The 15,049-nt window shown below is 41.7% G+C and overlaps 1 protein-coding gene across 1 annotated transcript in view; it reads right to left on the reverse strand.

The window, feature by feature from the left end:
* Positions 1–15,049, reverse strand: part of LOC126260912 (metallo-beta-lactamase domain-containing protein 1) — a 31,097-nt gene that overhangs the window by 14,695 nt on the left and 1,353 nt on the right. Inside the window, exon 3 of the mRNA XM_049958375.1 lies at positions 4,391–4,504. Coding sequence (XP_049814332.1) covers positions 4,391–4,504 — 114 coding nt within the window. The remainder of the gene's footprint in view (positions 1–4,390; positions 4,505–15,049) is intronic.

Genomic DNA, 15,049 nt, shown 5'->3' on the forward strand with positions numbered 1-15,049 from the left:
TCGCCTCTTACGACAGGCAGGAATACCTCGGGCCTATTCTAACTCCCATACCAGCAGGGGGCAATTTTTAAGTGATCCTCTGTTAAATGAAAAAAGTTATTATTAAAAAGGAACATATAATTTAACTACCTACATGAAATACATACAAACAAACATACTGTAAATTACTGGCATTACTCATCACTATTCACTAATGTCATCATTACTGGTATCCTCAGAGGAGTCTACATCAGAAATATATTAATTTTGTCGTCCCCCTTCATCCTTGGTGATGTTACAGGGCACATCATATTCAGTGCAGTCCAGGGATTTTAAATGCAGCATTTCTTGAATTATTTTACAATCATTGGTGTTTCAATGCTTTTCCAGGCAGCCAAAACCCACTGTGCAATAATGTGGGGTGCAAGACACTCAATTTTTCCTGTTGGAGTCAGTTCACAGTTTGGTTTGCAAAACCATTCTTTTTAACTGTAGCCTTTGAAAGGTTTATTTATATTAACATCCAGAGATTGTAACACGGAAGTCACTCCTCCAGCAATAACAACAAGATCACTGCCTAGGCTGTGGATCTTCTTTATTATGTCATCAGTGAGATGATCACAAAATGCATTAAGACAAAACACTGATGTTAGTTTTAGTTCCCATATGTTTTGGAGACAGTCAAACATTAAAGTTTCAGTCATCCATTCCTTCTCTTGGTTTTGATAAAAAATGTCAACAGGTAACAACTTTTCAATTTTAGATGTCTTTGAGCATTTTTTCACATGAAGATTAAGAAAGGGGGAAGTCTGCGCCCACCAGCTGTGATTCCCAGAATTACAGTTATGTGCTGTTTCTCACATCCTGTTGTTTTGATGGCAACTTCTTTCGTCTCCTAATCAACCGTGTAATTATGTGCCAAATCAAACCAAATTGTTGTCACATTAGCTTTGCCTATTTGGCCCATCAAAAAAGTATTCTCTTTTCAGTGTGTGATGACATGTCTCTGAAAATCTTAACTTTTTTCTCAAAATCTTGTAGATGCTTTTGGCATACTGTTGTACAGAATCATAGAGATAAGCCTGCCCGTTTCATAAAATGACCAACCCATCCGCAGCTAGCCTTAAACTCTTGTTTCAGTATATTAGGAGCTGCAGCCACCTCTTTGGTTTGTTTCTTGTGGTGTCACTAGTCACAGATTACCATACTACCATAACAGGCAAATTAAAAACATCTTACAAGGTCCGTCTTTGATTGCCTTCCATTCTGTGATTGCCTAAGGCAAACACACTACAAGTAAAAGGCCAACAATAACATAACAAATTTGAGAATTACAACAATGTGTTGTGATGTAAGGAAAAATACCTAAATTTTAATTACGCTGCTGGTGAACAACAGATTCAAGTTCATATTCGAATGTAATGTGCCACTGAATCTTATGTTGCAAATGTTAGATCTCTTGCACTTGCGACTATTTTGTAACTCTTAAACCACATTCATAACATTAAAGTATGCAAAACCTAATTTGTACCTGCAAGACAAATACTAAAATTCAATTATGAAAATTACAACTGATCAATACACTCATAATGTTTGCATGTTGTGTAGCTTCTCAGCATTCTCTCGGTTTATCAAATTAATTCCTCACAGAAATGCAAATTACGTTAACCAATGAGAGAGCCGAAAGGCATTTTGGTTTTCCTGGTCACCCGTTTGGATGGCCGTCTATGTGAAGTGGCTAGTGGTGAGTGGTCCATTGCTGCTCTAGGGCAAGGAAACACTTGAGCATAAATTGTTCTGATCTTGGAGCAGGCACAAGCTCTGAGGAAGATTTTGCTGTTGCTGGTGGGTTGTAAAGGAATACAAAATATGTCTGAGGTTCCATCAGACTGACAGCCTTTGCAGACGGCTGAAATGTGATTAAAAGAATAAAAGAACGAGTGGACTCGAACTTATGACTTTGCATCTGCATTGTGCCATGTTTAGCACTAGACCACAGTTCTAATGCAAGAAGAGTTTTAACTAAAACTGGAATTACCTTGCAGGTCAATCAGCTACATCTGCACATGCCCAGGGGCACTTTCAACTAAAATGGCACAGATGTAAGACTGACAGTGTCTCCAAAGCTTTTATAAAACTGTTGTTGTAATTCTTGCAAGGTCACAATGAATTCTCCAGATCTCACCCTTTTTTTAATGCCACTGCACCAGGGAACTGGCCTGTCTTTCAGAATGTGTCCCTTCTACAAAGTGACTTTTTTAAGTGCATCCCTATCAAATCACAAAGACATTGCCTTTCAGCATCTTACTGTGTGCAGTGTGCAGGTAAGTCCATTTAAAATGCAAAGTCTACGATCAATTGCAGATGATCTAATTTTTATTCCTGCATTCCTTTTTCCTTCATAAATTCAGTAGTGAGATTTAAATTGAAAAATCATTCCAGGCATGCCCCTTGACTTAACCAACATATTTTGAAGTAGTAAATGAACTCCATATGCTCTTCATTCATTTCAGCTGGAAACTGTTGCAACTAAAAACAGAATAACAGATGCGACTTCAAAAATTTTACTGCTCGTACTACCAATTTCTTCAAGTGCTCCATGGCTGCAAATTTAGCACGAAGTACTTCTTGGTGTACAATTAATCACACCTGTCAACCATTGTAATTCTTTGCCCTTTCATTGTCATCTAAAAGCTTAAATTCTTTCTGCATGGTGCTTAATGTAGTTGCATAGCAAGTAAGTAGTACCCTTCGCTTATGCAAATTGAGAATTCTCACCCCTCTCTTTCGTCATTCCCATTCATTTTAAAGAATTGTGATGATCACTCTAGACTGCTTCTTCTTGTGCAAACAGCCAATGGACCTGTGAACATCCTTCATACCACAAACAAACAGCAGAGAAACCTCCTGGCAGATTAAAACTGTGTGCCGGACCCTGAGACTCGAACTTGGGACCTTTGTCTTTCGCGGGCAAGTGCTCTACCAACTGAGAAACCCAAGCATGACTCACGCCCCGTCCTCACAGCTTCAATTCCGCCAGTACCTCGTCTCCTAGAGCACTTGTCCGCGAAAGGCAAAGGTACCGAGTTCGAGTCTCGGTCCGGCACATAGTTTTAAGCTGCCAGGAAGTTTCATATCAGCACACACTCTGCTGTAGAGTGAAAATTTCATTCTAGAAACAGCAGAGAGTAAGCATTACTGACCCCATGATTCTGCTGAACTCAGTGTTGTGCCAACTGGATGATGTTGCACTGCAATGCTAAATGAAATATCACACTGTTCCGGGTACTTCCAACTAGGAGTGAGCAAAGTCAAGTGACAGGAAGGGCCTCGGACTGCCCACAGCCTGCGCATGCTGCATGCATGAACTTCAGCATACTGTGGCCAGCCCTAACCTAGAAGCACCAACAGACACGTTTTGACTGTGAGAAATGTCTTAAATGTCACCCACTTTCATTTCATTGACTTCTATGGAGTTAACAGTTGATCGAAGTAGAGCCCAACATGACTGAGTAAGCCTCATAGAACTGAGATGCGCCAAATGCCCTCAATGTTGCTCACTAATGATATTTCACCTCAGACACCATACAGAAAACCTCGAGGACTTTTTAGTTTTATAACATCCTCAAAACCACAGCAGATAAACCTAAATACCCAGTTTCTCAACACACTCGTTTCCACCATCATGCTTAAATGAAGTCTCTAAAGTATGCCTAGAGGTTAAGGTAATGAAGGACTAGTGATACTGACCAGTTCTCAGCTTCTCTAAACCTGTACCAGAAAGGATTAGCAAAGGTCCCTAAGGTGTGGATGAATTGTGATCATTGCTTTGGTGAGTTATGTAACCCACTTATAACTTTAAATCAAAGTCACCAATGAACATGCGGAGTTATAGCTGAGTCGGCATAAGCTGATTCCTCGCAGTTGCAGTCAGCTGGATGCAGAAGCTTTGTGGGCCTACATCAACTAATAATGTAACATGATAGAAGTCTCTATGGCAATGCCTAGTTATTCTCCCAGCTCTGTATATGGCTACTGTTTTCTCCTGCAGCCATCAGTGCTTACAGTTGGAAGCTGACACTAGCACTATGAGCTGTCACTGATCTTTTTAAGCTGTCTCAGCTGTAAGGTCACAAAATAAATTTTGGTTATTAGTTTATTACCTGATGCTAAGTTGTCAACCATGGCAGCACCACACTTATAAAGCCAAGTTTTGAGTTATCACTATTCCATCCAAGTAGCAGACACGCATCTATTTCTGTTCCGGTTCAATTACAGTATTGCTCCATAACATGAGGGAAAAGGGGGGGGGGGGGGAGAGGAGCTGAAGACTTATTTGCCTACATTAAATTCCATTAAAGTAAACTAACATTTAATAATAAATGATTGAAAAGTAAATTTATAACTTTACCTGTAATTGCAAAAATGCCATCACTTTTAGTTTTAACGATTACAGATACGTCACTGAGAGTGTGGCCTGGTGTTGGTATAACTTTCACATCTTCATCTATAATATAAGGTTCCCCTAGAAATTAAAGTGGTTTTTGTTAAAAGGTTTCTTAATACCAAGAGGAGAAACGAAATTGTTATCACATGTAACAATTATTATTTTTTTGGATATTGGTTTGTGAAATTCCACATTTTACTCTCAGAAGTGATGATAAAATTTTTCTGTAAACTGTGACAAGGTAATCTTGTGTTCATTAAAGTACAATTACAAAAAATAGGCACATAATAATAAATTGAAGTTTAATAAACTGAACCATTTGAAACCAAAACACACATTAAACATGAGAATAGATTATTATCATTACTGTTTAATTTAGTTCTGGAAATAGCAAAATGAAACTCAATGTATAAATATTGCCAGAAGTTTCCAAACTAAAACTCGCCTTCATTGCCTAGCTTTTGCTGACATTCTAATCCTCTCCAATAACAGACCGGAAGCAACCCTTTCTGTACAGAAAATCTATGAAATGGTGGCAAAAACTGGGACCAAAATTCATAGAAAACATTATATGGAAGGGACCAGATTAAGACTGAATGATCAACTTTTACTCAGCAATTTTGGCACACCCCAGCTAGACAAATTCTAGTATCTAAGAAAAATTATTGAACTAGTGGGACTAAATTGAGAAGCTAACAAAGAAAGAATTGCAAAACTATAAAAAGCACACAAATTTACCTGAAACAGATAAACAAAATATATATAAGAGCAAATTAAAAGAATTTCTGAATGACAACTTCTACTCAATAGATGAATTCTTAGATATGAAGTAGTAATGAGAAACCACAACTGGTTAATAGAAGTTAATAATAGTAAAAGTGTGCACGAAGGGAGAGATACAAAGCATTCACTGAGAATTAACTACATTGGGAATTATGTAGTACCTTCCCCCAAATTTTTCATAGTTTATATAAGATATCTGTAGATGTAACTCTTATAACAAAAAATGTGTTAAATATGGCACAAACTTTAGACAACAAACTGCATTAATATCAATCTGTTACCATTATATTTATTTCACATTTACATCTGTTGGCTTCGATAAATCATAACCAAAGTGTCACATTCCTACCTAACTTAAGTCTCTAGTAATTTTATAGATTATTTTGTCACAACAATGAAGATTTCAGGTGGGGAGGGGCATTATCACACTAACTCGAACTAGTGTCACAACACAGGAATAGGTTACCGGTATTAGTAAGTTAAAGATTAAATTGTGACAGTCCCTATGAGCACATGGTTGAAATATTCACTTTATTCCATTGAACATCAAATGCCTGATCATATAAAAACTTCATATTAGAGAATACTGGGGTAAGACAGAGCATAATCTGCAGACTGGTATTCTCTTCTTGCTAGGCTTTAATGCCTCGCTGCAAAATCTTTATGTATGACAGATTAGTTCAGTTTTATGGAAGGCACACACATTTAATAAAGGAATCAGCCTAGTGCTATGGTGCCTTGAATCCCCTCCCGTCTCCTGCTAAACAACATACATACTTAATCAAACTGACCAAATCAAGATTTTTATTTCAAAGTGTGGCTCAACAGCTCAATGAGAATATGTTAAAAACACAATTTCATGTATTTATGTTCAATATCTGGGCTCATTTGCAGTTTCTTCTGCCACTCAACATCTCTGGGTTATGGATATGCTTATCACCATGTAAAACAGTAAATTCTGTGTCTTGGTTGTTGCCAGGGTAGCTGAAACACTTTTTGTAATAAATATACTGAGAAATGCCCAGTCCCACCACGACCACCACCACCACCACCACCACCACCACCAGCACCACCACTACCACTAATAATAATAATAATAATAATAATAATAATAATATGTCCCTCCAACAGGTGCCACCTTTATGTGGTCAGGAGGGGGTGAGGGCCTCGAGTGCTCCAGTAAAGCTGAGAGACATGCCAGCAGTAGTGCAACCTATTGGCAGTTTCAACCACAGTGAAGAGGTCAAAGCTGAGGGGAAGGACTAAATGCACCTAACCGATTTGAACAAATGGAGCAACAAACCAAAAACAGGAAGCCACACTGGCTCAGGTGTCACTCAGGATAAAAAGGAGGACAGTGGCTGCTGACGAACCTGGGCAGCCGTTGGCTGGTGGCCTACCATACAAAATGAAAAAAACTCTGAAGCTGCAGAAATACACTATGTAAGACAACTGCGAAGTCATCAAATGCTTCTAGCCATCAGAACTTTATAAGAGTGGCTACCAAAAGCACATGTACCTGCTCTGGAAACAAGAATATTCACACTCAAAGATAACAGAATGATGACTATCCAATTACAGACAATTTGTCCTAAGGAACAAAGTGTTTAGTCTAGTGGAAAACTTGGGCACAGAAGTAATACTAACTCCTGCTTGGGCACCAGGAAAAACTGGAGGCACTGAACAATGTCAAAAAAAAAAAAAAAAAGAAACCTTAAAAATGATGCAAGATGAATAAGAAGGTGAAAAAGAAGGCCACTGATGAAATGCCTGATACACTGACTCAAAAGACAACAAGATCTTAAAGAGAAAACTCTGGATCATTGGCCATCTAATGCAAAAAGCAAGTGGCTGCCAACTTTGAAAACTGTCTGCAGTAAATAAATGGCTCCACTAATTAAGGACATCAAAGCTGCCCAAACAATGACAAAGAAATGAACCAGCTTGAGTTCAGCATTAACGGTAACAAAAGAAATGGGGTTACTGCAACCAAAACCTGCCAGAAAATTTATTGGGAAAGCAAAATAGAAAGTTCAGACAGAAAAGAAAATCAAAAGCTTGAATCTGGTGCAAGCAACTTTAAGAACATGAAAGAGCATGAATTGAATAACGAGAAGACTAAAAATGTATTGGGTGAACACAGGAGAAACTGAAGAAGCTTTGGAATTGTGAAACAATAAATAACTGCAATAGCCAAGGAAATTGAAAAATATGAGGCCAGTATCATCCAGTACAGGCCAAATCGAAGTTTCCAATCCAATGAAAGGCAGTTCTACCAGCGCCTGAATCAGCAAGTCAACACAAAATTTGAAAAACAGAGAAATAGGCAGCGATTCCATTCTGGAAAGATCTCTGGGAGACTGAAAATAACTAGAACAAAAGTGCTGGGTGTGCAAAGGACTTAGAAAAAAGAATGCACCAGCTGTGGATAAAACATGAAATGGTTGAGGAAAGGATGAAGGAAGTTAAGAACTGGACACCACCTGGCAATGACTTCTGATTAAAATACCTAACCAATCTGCATGTAAAAATAGCCCAACTGCTTAGTGCAATGCTGCAGATGGGTCAACCAAAGTTTGCAATATCACCTGTCTATTTCGACCTGTGACATAAACGTGTTGTGTGACATCATGGTGGCACGGTGTATTTGAAACTAATCATGTTTGCAGAGCATGTGGTGGCACTTTCTAGTGTGGGATTTTTTTGGTTTTTAGCGGTTCACTGGACTTCTTGAGTGCTGTTTGTGAGAATAATATAGGAAGAATTTGTGGTGCTTTGTTAGCAAGTTATTTTGATGTTGGCAGTTAAGAGCACTTGATCCATTTTTCAGATTTGTAATTATTTTGTAATTATTAGTGCAGGTTATTGTTAATAGTTGGACTTTGATTTTGTGTGTCTTGTTTTTGATACTGATATGACAAGGTGGCTACCCAAACATGAATAAGAAAAAAAAAAAAAAAAAAAAAAACTGAATTCCAGGTCTGAGGATGGTGTCAAGTAGCTCCCAATATACACTCCTGGAAATGGAAAAAAGAACACATTGACACCGGTGTGTCAGACCCACCATACTTGCTCCGGACACTGCGAGAGGGCTGTACAAGCAATGATCACACGCACGGCACAGCGGACACACCAGGAACCGCGGTGTTGGCCGTCGAATGGCGCTAGCTGCGCAGCATTTGTGCACCGCCGCCGTCAGTGTCAGCCAGTTTGCCGTGGCATACGCAGCTCCATCGCAGTCTTTAACACTGGTAGCATGCCGCGACAGCGTGGACGTGAACCGTATGTGCAGTTGACGGACTTTGAGCGAGGGCGTATAGTGGGCATGCGGGAGGCCGGGTGGACGTACCGCCGAATTGCTCAACACGTGGGGCGTGAGGTCTCCACAGTACATCGATGTTGTCGCCAGTGGTCGGCGGAAGGTGCACGTGCCCGTCGACTTGGGACCGGACCACAGCGACGCACGGATGCACGCCAAGACCGTAGGATCCTACGCAGTGCCGTAGGGGACCGCACCGCCACTTCCCAGCAAATTAGGGACACTGTTGCTCCTGGGGTATCGGCGAGGACCATTCGCAACCGTCTCCATGAAGCTGGGCTACGGTCCCGCACACCGTTAGGCCGTCTTCCACTCACGCCCCAACATCGTGCAGCCCGCCTCCAGTGGTGTCGCGACAGGCGTGAATGGAGGGACGAATGGAGACGTGTCGTCTTCAGCGATGAGAGTCGCTTCTGCCTCGGTGCCAATGATGGTCGTATGCGTGTTTGGCGCCGTGCAGGTGAGCGCCACAATCAGGACTGCATACGACCGAGGCACACAGGGCCAACACCCGGCATCATGGTGTGGGGAGCGATCTCCTACACTGGCCGTACACCACTGGTGATCGTCGAGGGGACACTGAATAGTGCACGGTACATCCAAACCGTCATCGAACCCATCGTTCTACCATTCCTAGACCGGCAAGGGAACTTGCTGTTCCAACAGGACAATGCACATCCGCATGTATCCTGTGCCACCCAACGTGCTCTAGAAGGTGTAAGTCAACTACCCTGGCCAGCAAGATCTCCGGATCTGTCCCCCATTGAGCATGTTTGGGACTGGATGAAGCGTCGTCTCACGCGGTCTGCACGTCCAGCACGAACGCTGGTCCAACTGAGGCGCCAGGTGGAAATGGCATGGCAAGCCGTTCCACAGGACTACATCCAGCATCTCTACGATCGTCTCCACGGGAGAATAGCAGCCTGCATTGCTGCGAAAGGTGGATATACACTGTACTAGTGCCGACATTGTGCATGCTCTGTTGCCTGTGTCTATGTGCCTGTGGTTCTGTCAGTGTGATCATGTGATGTATCTGACCCCAGGAATGTGTCAATAAAGTTTCCCCTTCCTGGGACAATGAATTCACGGTGTTCTTATTTCAATTTCCAGGAGTGTATAAATGGTGAGTGGGGGGAGAGGCAGCACACCACAATAATGACTTTTCTTTCCTCTCAGCTGAGCTACATACCAGCCATAAGCAGTAGCTTAGTTGCAGTTCTTAAACACTGATAATGGAATTAAAATGCAGGGAGAAGAAATACAACATTTGAGGGCTGCCGATGGCATTTTAATTCTGCCAGACAGCAAACGACCTGAAAAAGCAGTTGAACAGAATGGACACTGCTTTGAAAAGAGAATATAAGAAATATCAACAAAAACAAAACGAGAATAATGGAATGTAGTCAAATTAAATCACGTGATGCAAAGAGAATCAGATTAGAAAATGAGACACTTACAAGTAGTAGATGAATTTTGCTGTTTGGGCAACAAAAAAACTGATAATGGCCAAAGTATAGAGGAAATAAAAGTACAATGGCAATGACATGAAGAGTACTTCTAAAGATGAGAAATCTGTTGACCTCACAGGTCTAAGTCAAAGCATTGTACCACAATTCCAGCTTTAACCCAGAAAGAAAACATCAATGAACAGCTAACAACTGGAAAAAATTATTTAAAACAGAAAGATGGACAATACCCAGAAATTACAGGTCACTAGCATCTTTGTCCAGCTCGTTAAAGTTTCTGAGAAGCACCATAACCATCAGAATTCAAGACTTTCTGGAAGAATACATAATCATACCAGTAGGACAAAAAGGTGACAAGTGAAAAAGCAAGAGGACAAAGACCAGCTGCTGATCAACAAAATGGTTCTGGAAAACTGCAAAAGCCAGAAAACATGTCTATGTATTATGACTGTGATTGGCTACAAAAAGTTTTAGACTATAGAAAAAGCCTTTGACTCACTGCCACACAGATGGACCATAAAGCGTCTGGAAATCATCAGGAGCAGCAAAAACAGGGAATTCACGGAGAAATTGTAGGCACACTGGAATACAGAAATATTTGTCAGATATTGAACTTACGGACTTGTCAACATCAAGATAGGCACCTTCCAGAAGCACTCGTGTCCCCACTGCTTTCCGTCATTGTCTTTATTCCACTGCCAATGATATCACAGGAAACAAATGTGGCTTATCAAACAGCGAGAAATTCTCAGAAAATATCCCACCTACTGTACCTGTATGAACGGAATCTCTATGGAAAACCTGAAACTGAAACCAGTCTCTGGAAAATACAATCTAAATCTTCAGTTGTGACAACAGCACAGAATTCAGCTTAGATTAAGTATACCACACTGGCACTAAAGAAGGGCAAAACTAAGAAAGTGGAGTCATTGAAATACCTAACGCACAAATCATCAAGTGCTACAAGCCTACAAAAACCTGGGCATTCTGTAGTAGGATTACATCAAGCATGGGCATGTAAAACATATGGTCAGTAAAAAGTAAACCCAAAAGATCCACCCTTGACAGTGACGTCAACAGGCTGTACTTGCCCACAAAAGCAGACACTGGAAGAAGAAAGGAATGCTTTGGCAAACTGTGTGAAAGATAGCAAAGAATCAACGCTGATTGAAGTCGACAACAGAAAGCTTCTCACGATACAACAAACCAACATTCATCACGCGGAAAAGTTGTGCTGCCAAGCCGGACTGACAGCCTATGCAATAAAGTGTAACAGTACAGGCACAGCCAGGAGCCCAGTGCCATATTCAGAGCATGAGTCGCAGCCAGCTGATGCAGACTTTTGACAGCTTCCTCAATAGTGACCTACCATCTCCGAGCAATGACCAGCCTTCAGGAAGTTTCAACGGCACGGCATGAAGCAGCACTTGTCTTCTGCATTAACTATATACACCCTTGGGCCAACTGAGCAAGTCATCAGCACAGATGGGCTATGCATCAACACCTGCCACGGCAACATGTGTTGATCTCTGCTATGGCATTACCAAAAATCTTGTGACTTAATTATCACCGATGCAGCTGGGCTGCAAACCAACAACTGCTGGTCACCTTCACTCTGTCGTCATCTCCATTAGACAGACAGCCATTGATCCTGACAGCAGTTTATGGGGTACTATGTAAAAACTGAGGGCCTTCTCACTCTGTATCACTGAGGTGATCTCTGCTGCTTCCAGCAGCAGTGAATCACTCACTGGTCAAGGATTCGTTCCCCCATCACCACCACCATTTCCTACTAGGCTGGTCACAGGTCTGCCTCATTCTGGCCACCTGAGCCAGGACACTGTCATAACATCCCAACTCAGCAACAGTTGGCCTCTTGGAATGTGCAAGTAGCCAAGTTTGCTCACTACTGGGCTGTTTGCAATGGTGTGTCCACACTGGCATGCCTGGAGGCAGAATCAACATCCATCAGAGGCACACTGCTTTATGTCTGTCTAGTGTTAACAATAAAGAACTTTGACGACATATGGATACCTTCATCATCTATGCCTCCATCCAACTCCAACAGAGAATCATTTGCTCATTACATTCTTCCTGGTGTCATTTCCAATACTGTTACACTTGGTGTTAGAAGGTCTGTAGGATGTTGAAGAGCAAATCAGTTGAGGACTGCAATGGTGACTCAATGTGTCAGATAACAGTAAATGTAAGTGGCAGCAAGTACACATCTTATACCATTCGTTGGGTCCTTGTATCCTGGTGTTTGTCCTCTTCCTGCTGTCCTCTTCCCACTATGTGATGGATAGTCTCAGTTACGGTACCTGGGATGGAGCTAAGGGATGAACTGATGACACAGGCTACATATACACAATGTAATTTATCTGGGCATATAAACTCATGTGCCAAATTGCAAGAAACAGTATGCAAGGGCATGCTGACAAAAACAGCATTACACCACATAATGCAGAGAAAACACGAGGCTAAGGCAAGGAAGGCCATGGGCCCCAAGAAAATTTAGTTCAATGTAAATAACAGGAAATTATGAGCATGAGTTGTAGATAGAGAAGCAGGAATTTAGCATATGATATGCCTATATAATCTAAAGTGAGTGCTATAAATGGTTACAGTGTGTTACAGGAAATAGGATAAGTATGATGACCACCAGAGCAAAAATTAAGGAATATTACTTAGTTTTAATAAGGTAGATGTAAACAGTAGTACAGCACTGCCAAAGAAGAGCACAGATCAAACGTCACAACAGTATCATATGGTTAGGGTTTCCTGTCTTTGCATCACACAACACTGATTCAAGGCAGCAGTGCACTGAGATACCACAGATGCAAGATGAGCAGTGGTCGTGACAACATCAATTCAAAAACTATGTCCCTTGAGATTCAATGAGCATGACAACAGAAAATCCATCTGAGAGATATCTGTCCCAGCTAAAAACACGAAACTGCAGGAGAATATATCAGGTATTCAGCAAAGTATTATGATCTATGATAACTATGACAGGTGGACTAAGGGCACACGGGGTAGCTGAAAAGTGACTATGACCCTCAGGTCAGTGACATTGGTGAGCACGTGCAGCACAATCTGCCGGACAAGTCTCTTGGCATGAGAGGCATCACCAAATTGTGATTTTGTAGTAATGTCACTATATGAGAACAATGGGATTTTGATACTTCCTCAGTCACTACATCCAAGAATATGACCATAGCAATGCTACCACGGACACCTTTATTTTGTAAATAAAGATCCTTATTTGTTATGACATAGTTATACAGCATTATATGGCAATATGCATACGGATAAGTTCACACAAGCCAACAAGGGCTTGGACTTGTCTTGAGTGCCGGATGAGCACCTAGTACTTTTCACTTAGGACAAAAGAGGGCACACATGTTCCTCATGTCTTCTTATTAGCTATTTGGAATCAAGTGACAATGAGGAAGACAATACAAAAAATAAGAAAAATTAGTGGGGATACAGTGATAGGCCTCTCTTCTTACAAGGTGGAATGACAGCTGCTTACTGGACTGAAAACAAAAGAAATAAAGAAGGATAGGGCAAAACAGTACCTAAAGACTCCACGCCTGTCCATCACAGGAGTCAAGACAGTGAACATAGCACAAATGTAGAAAGGAAAAATACTAAAAGGTATTGGTCACTCAAGAGTGGTCAGTCCGGCATTGAGTAGCAGAATACAAAATGTAAACAACTGAAAAATACTTCTGTTACAGCCAGTTTCTCAAGCAGAAATTCAGTGGGTCGAATCATTGCTCACAGACAGGAGCCTGATGCCGTATCAGGGTATGGATTGCAGCCAGCCAGCATAGCATTTCGCAGTATCAACAGCTTCTTCCATAGCGACTCAGTTCTCCAGGCAATGGCCAGTGTTAGGAAGTTTCAGTGGCGCTGAATATACGTGGCAGTACTTGTCTTCCGTATTAAAAAGCCTCCTCAACCACATATATCCCCTGGGTTGGCCAAGCAGGTCATTGGCATGGCTGGGCCATGTATCGACACCCGCCATGTGTTGGTCTCTGCTGTGGGTCACCGACACCCTTGTGAAGCAGCTGTCATTGATGCAGCCTGGCTGTGAGTAAACAACTGCTGCCTGTTGGCCTATCCATCATGCCACCTTCACTCTGCCGCTGTCTACACAAGACTGTCAGCCAGGGAACCTGCCACCACCTCGTTGTCTGACATATAAACTGGGGTCCTCCCAGCTCTGCCCCACTGGGGCCCCAACACAACTAGATGCAGCACCCCACCAATTGGTCCAGAGTTCCTTATCTGGATGTCACTGCTGTTTCCCACTACACTGGCCACCAGCCTCCCTCTCTCCATCCACCCAAGCCCGGCAGTGTCAAGCCACCCTGACTCACCAACAGCCATCTGCCATGTGGAATGCACTGGTAGTCAAGTCCATTCACTATCAGACTGCCTACAGTGACTCATCCAGACCTGCACTCCTGTTTGCAGAGTTCGACACCTGTTGTCTGCTTACTGCAGGTATGCTGCACTGTATCCACTTATGGTTGATAATAAAGAACTGTGACACCATCCAGCTGCCTCCATCACCTACGCCTCCACCCACCTCTAGCACACAAAACACTTGCCCATTCGACTCTTTCTGACTCCATTACAAAAGCGTTGCATGGGCAGATTTTTTTGCAGAAAACTGAAGGTAAAATCGAGTAAGTGACCAACAGAAATCTGATTAAAGAAACTGAAAGACTAACTTTTGCTGCAAAGAGACAAGCAATCAGAACAAACGTCATTACAACCAGAATCGAGAAATCAGCAAAGAACTGAAAGTACATACCCTGCAAAAATGATGATGAAACAGCTGACTGTATCTTGAGATACAGCAAAATGATTGCTCAGACTGATTACAAGCAGAGGCACAACGATGCACGAATGATCTGCTGGAACTTAGCCAAAATTACCACCTGCCAGTGAGAAGGATCTGGTGGTATCACCAGCTAGAAAAAGTTAAAGAAAACAAACATTGCAAATTACTGTGGTATTTTCAATTTCAGACAGATT

Source organism: Schistocerca nitens, chromosome 1 (genome assembly GCF_023898315.1).
Source record: "Schistocerca nitens isolate TAMUIC-IGC-003100 chromosome 1, iqSchNite1.1, whole genome shotgun sequence".
Classification (NCBI taxonomy): domain Eukaryota; kingdom Metazoa; phylum Arthropoda; class Insecta; order Orthoptera; family Acrididae; genus Schistocerca; species Schistocerca nitens.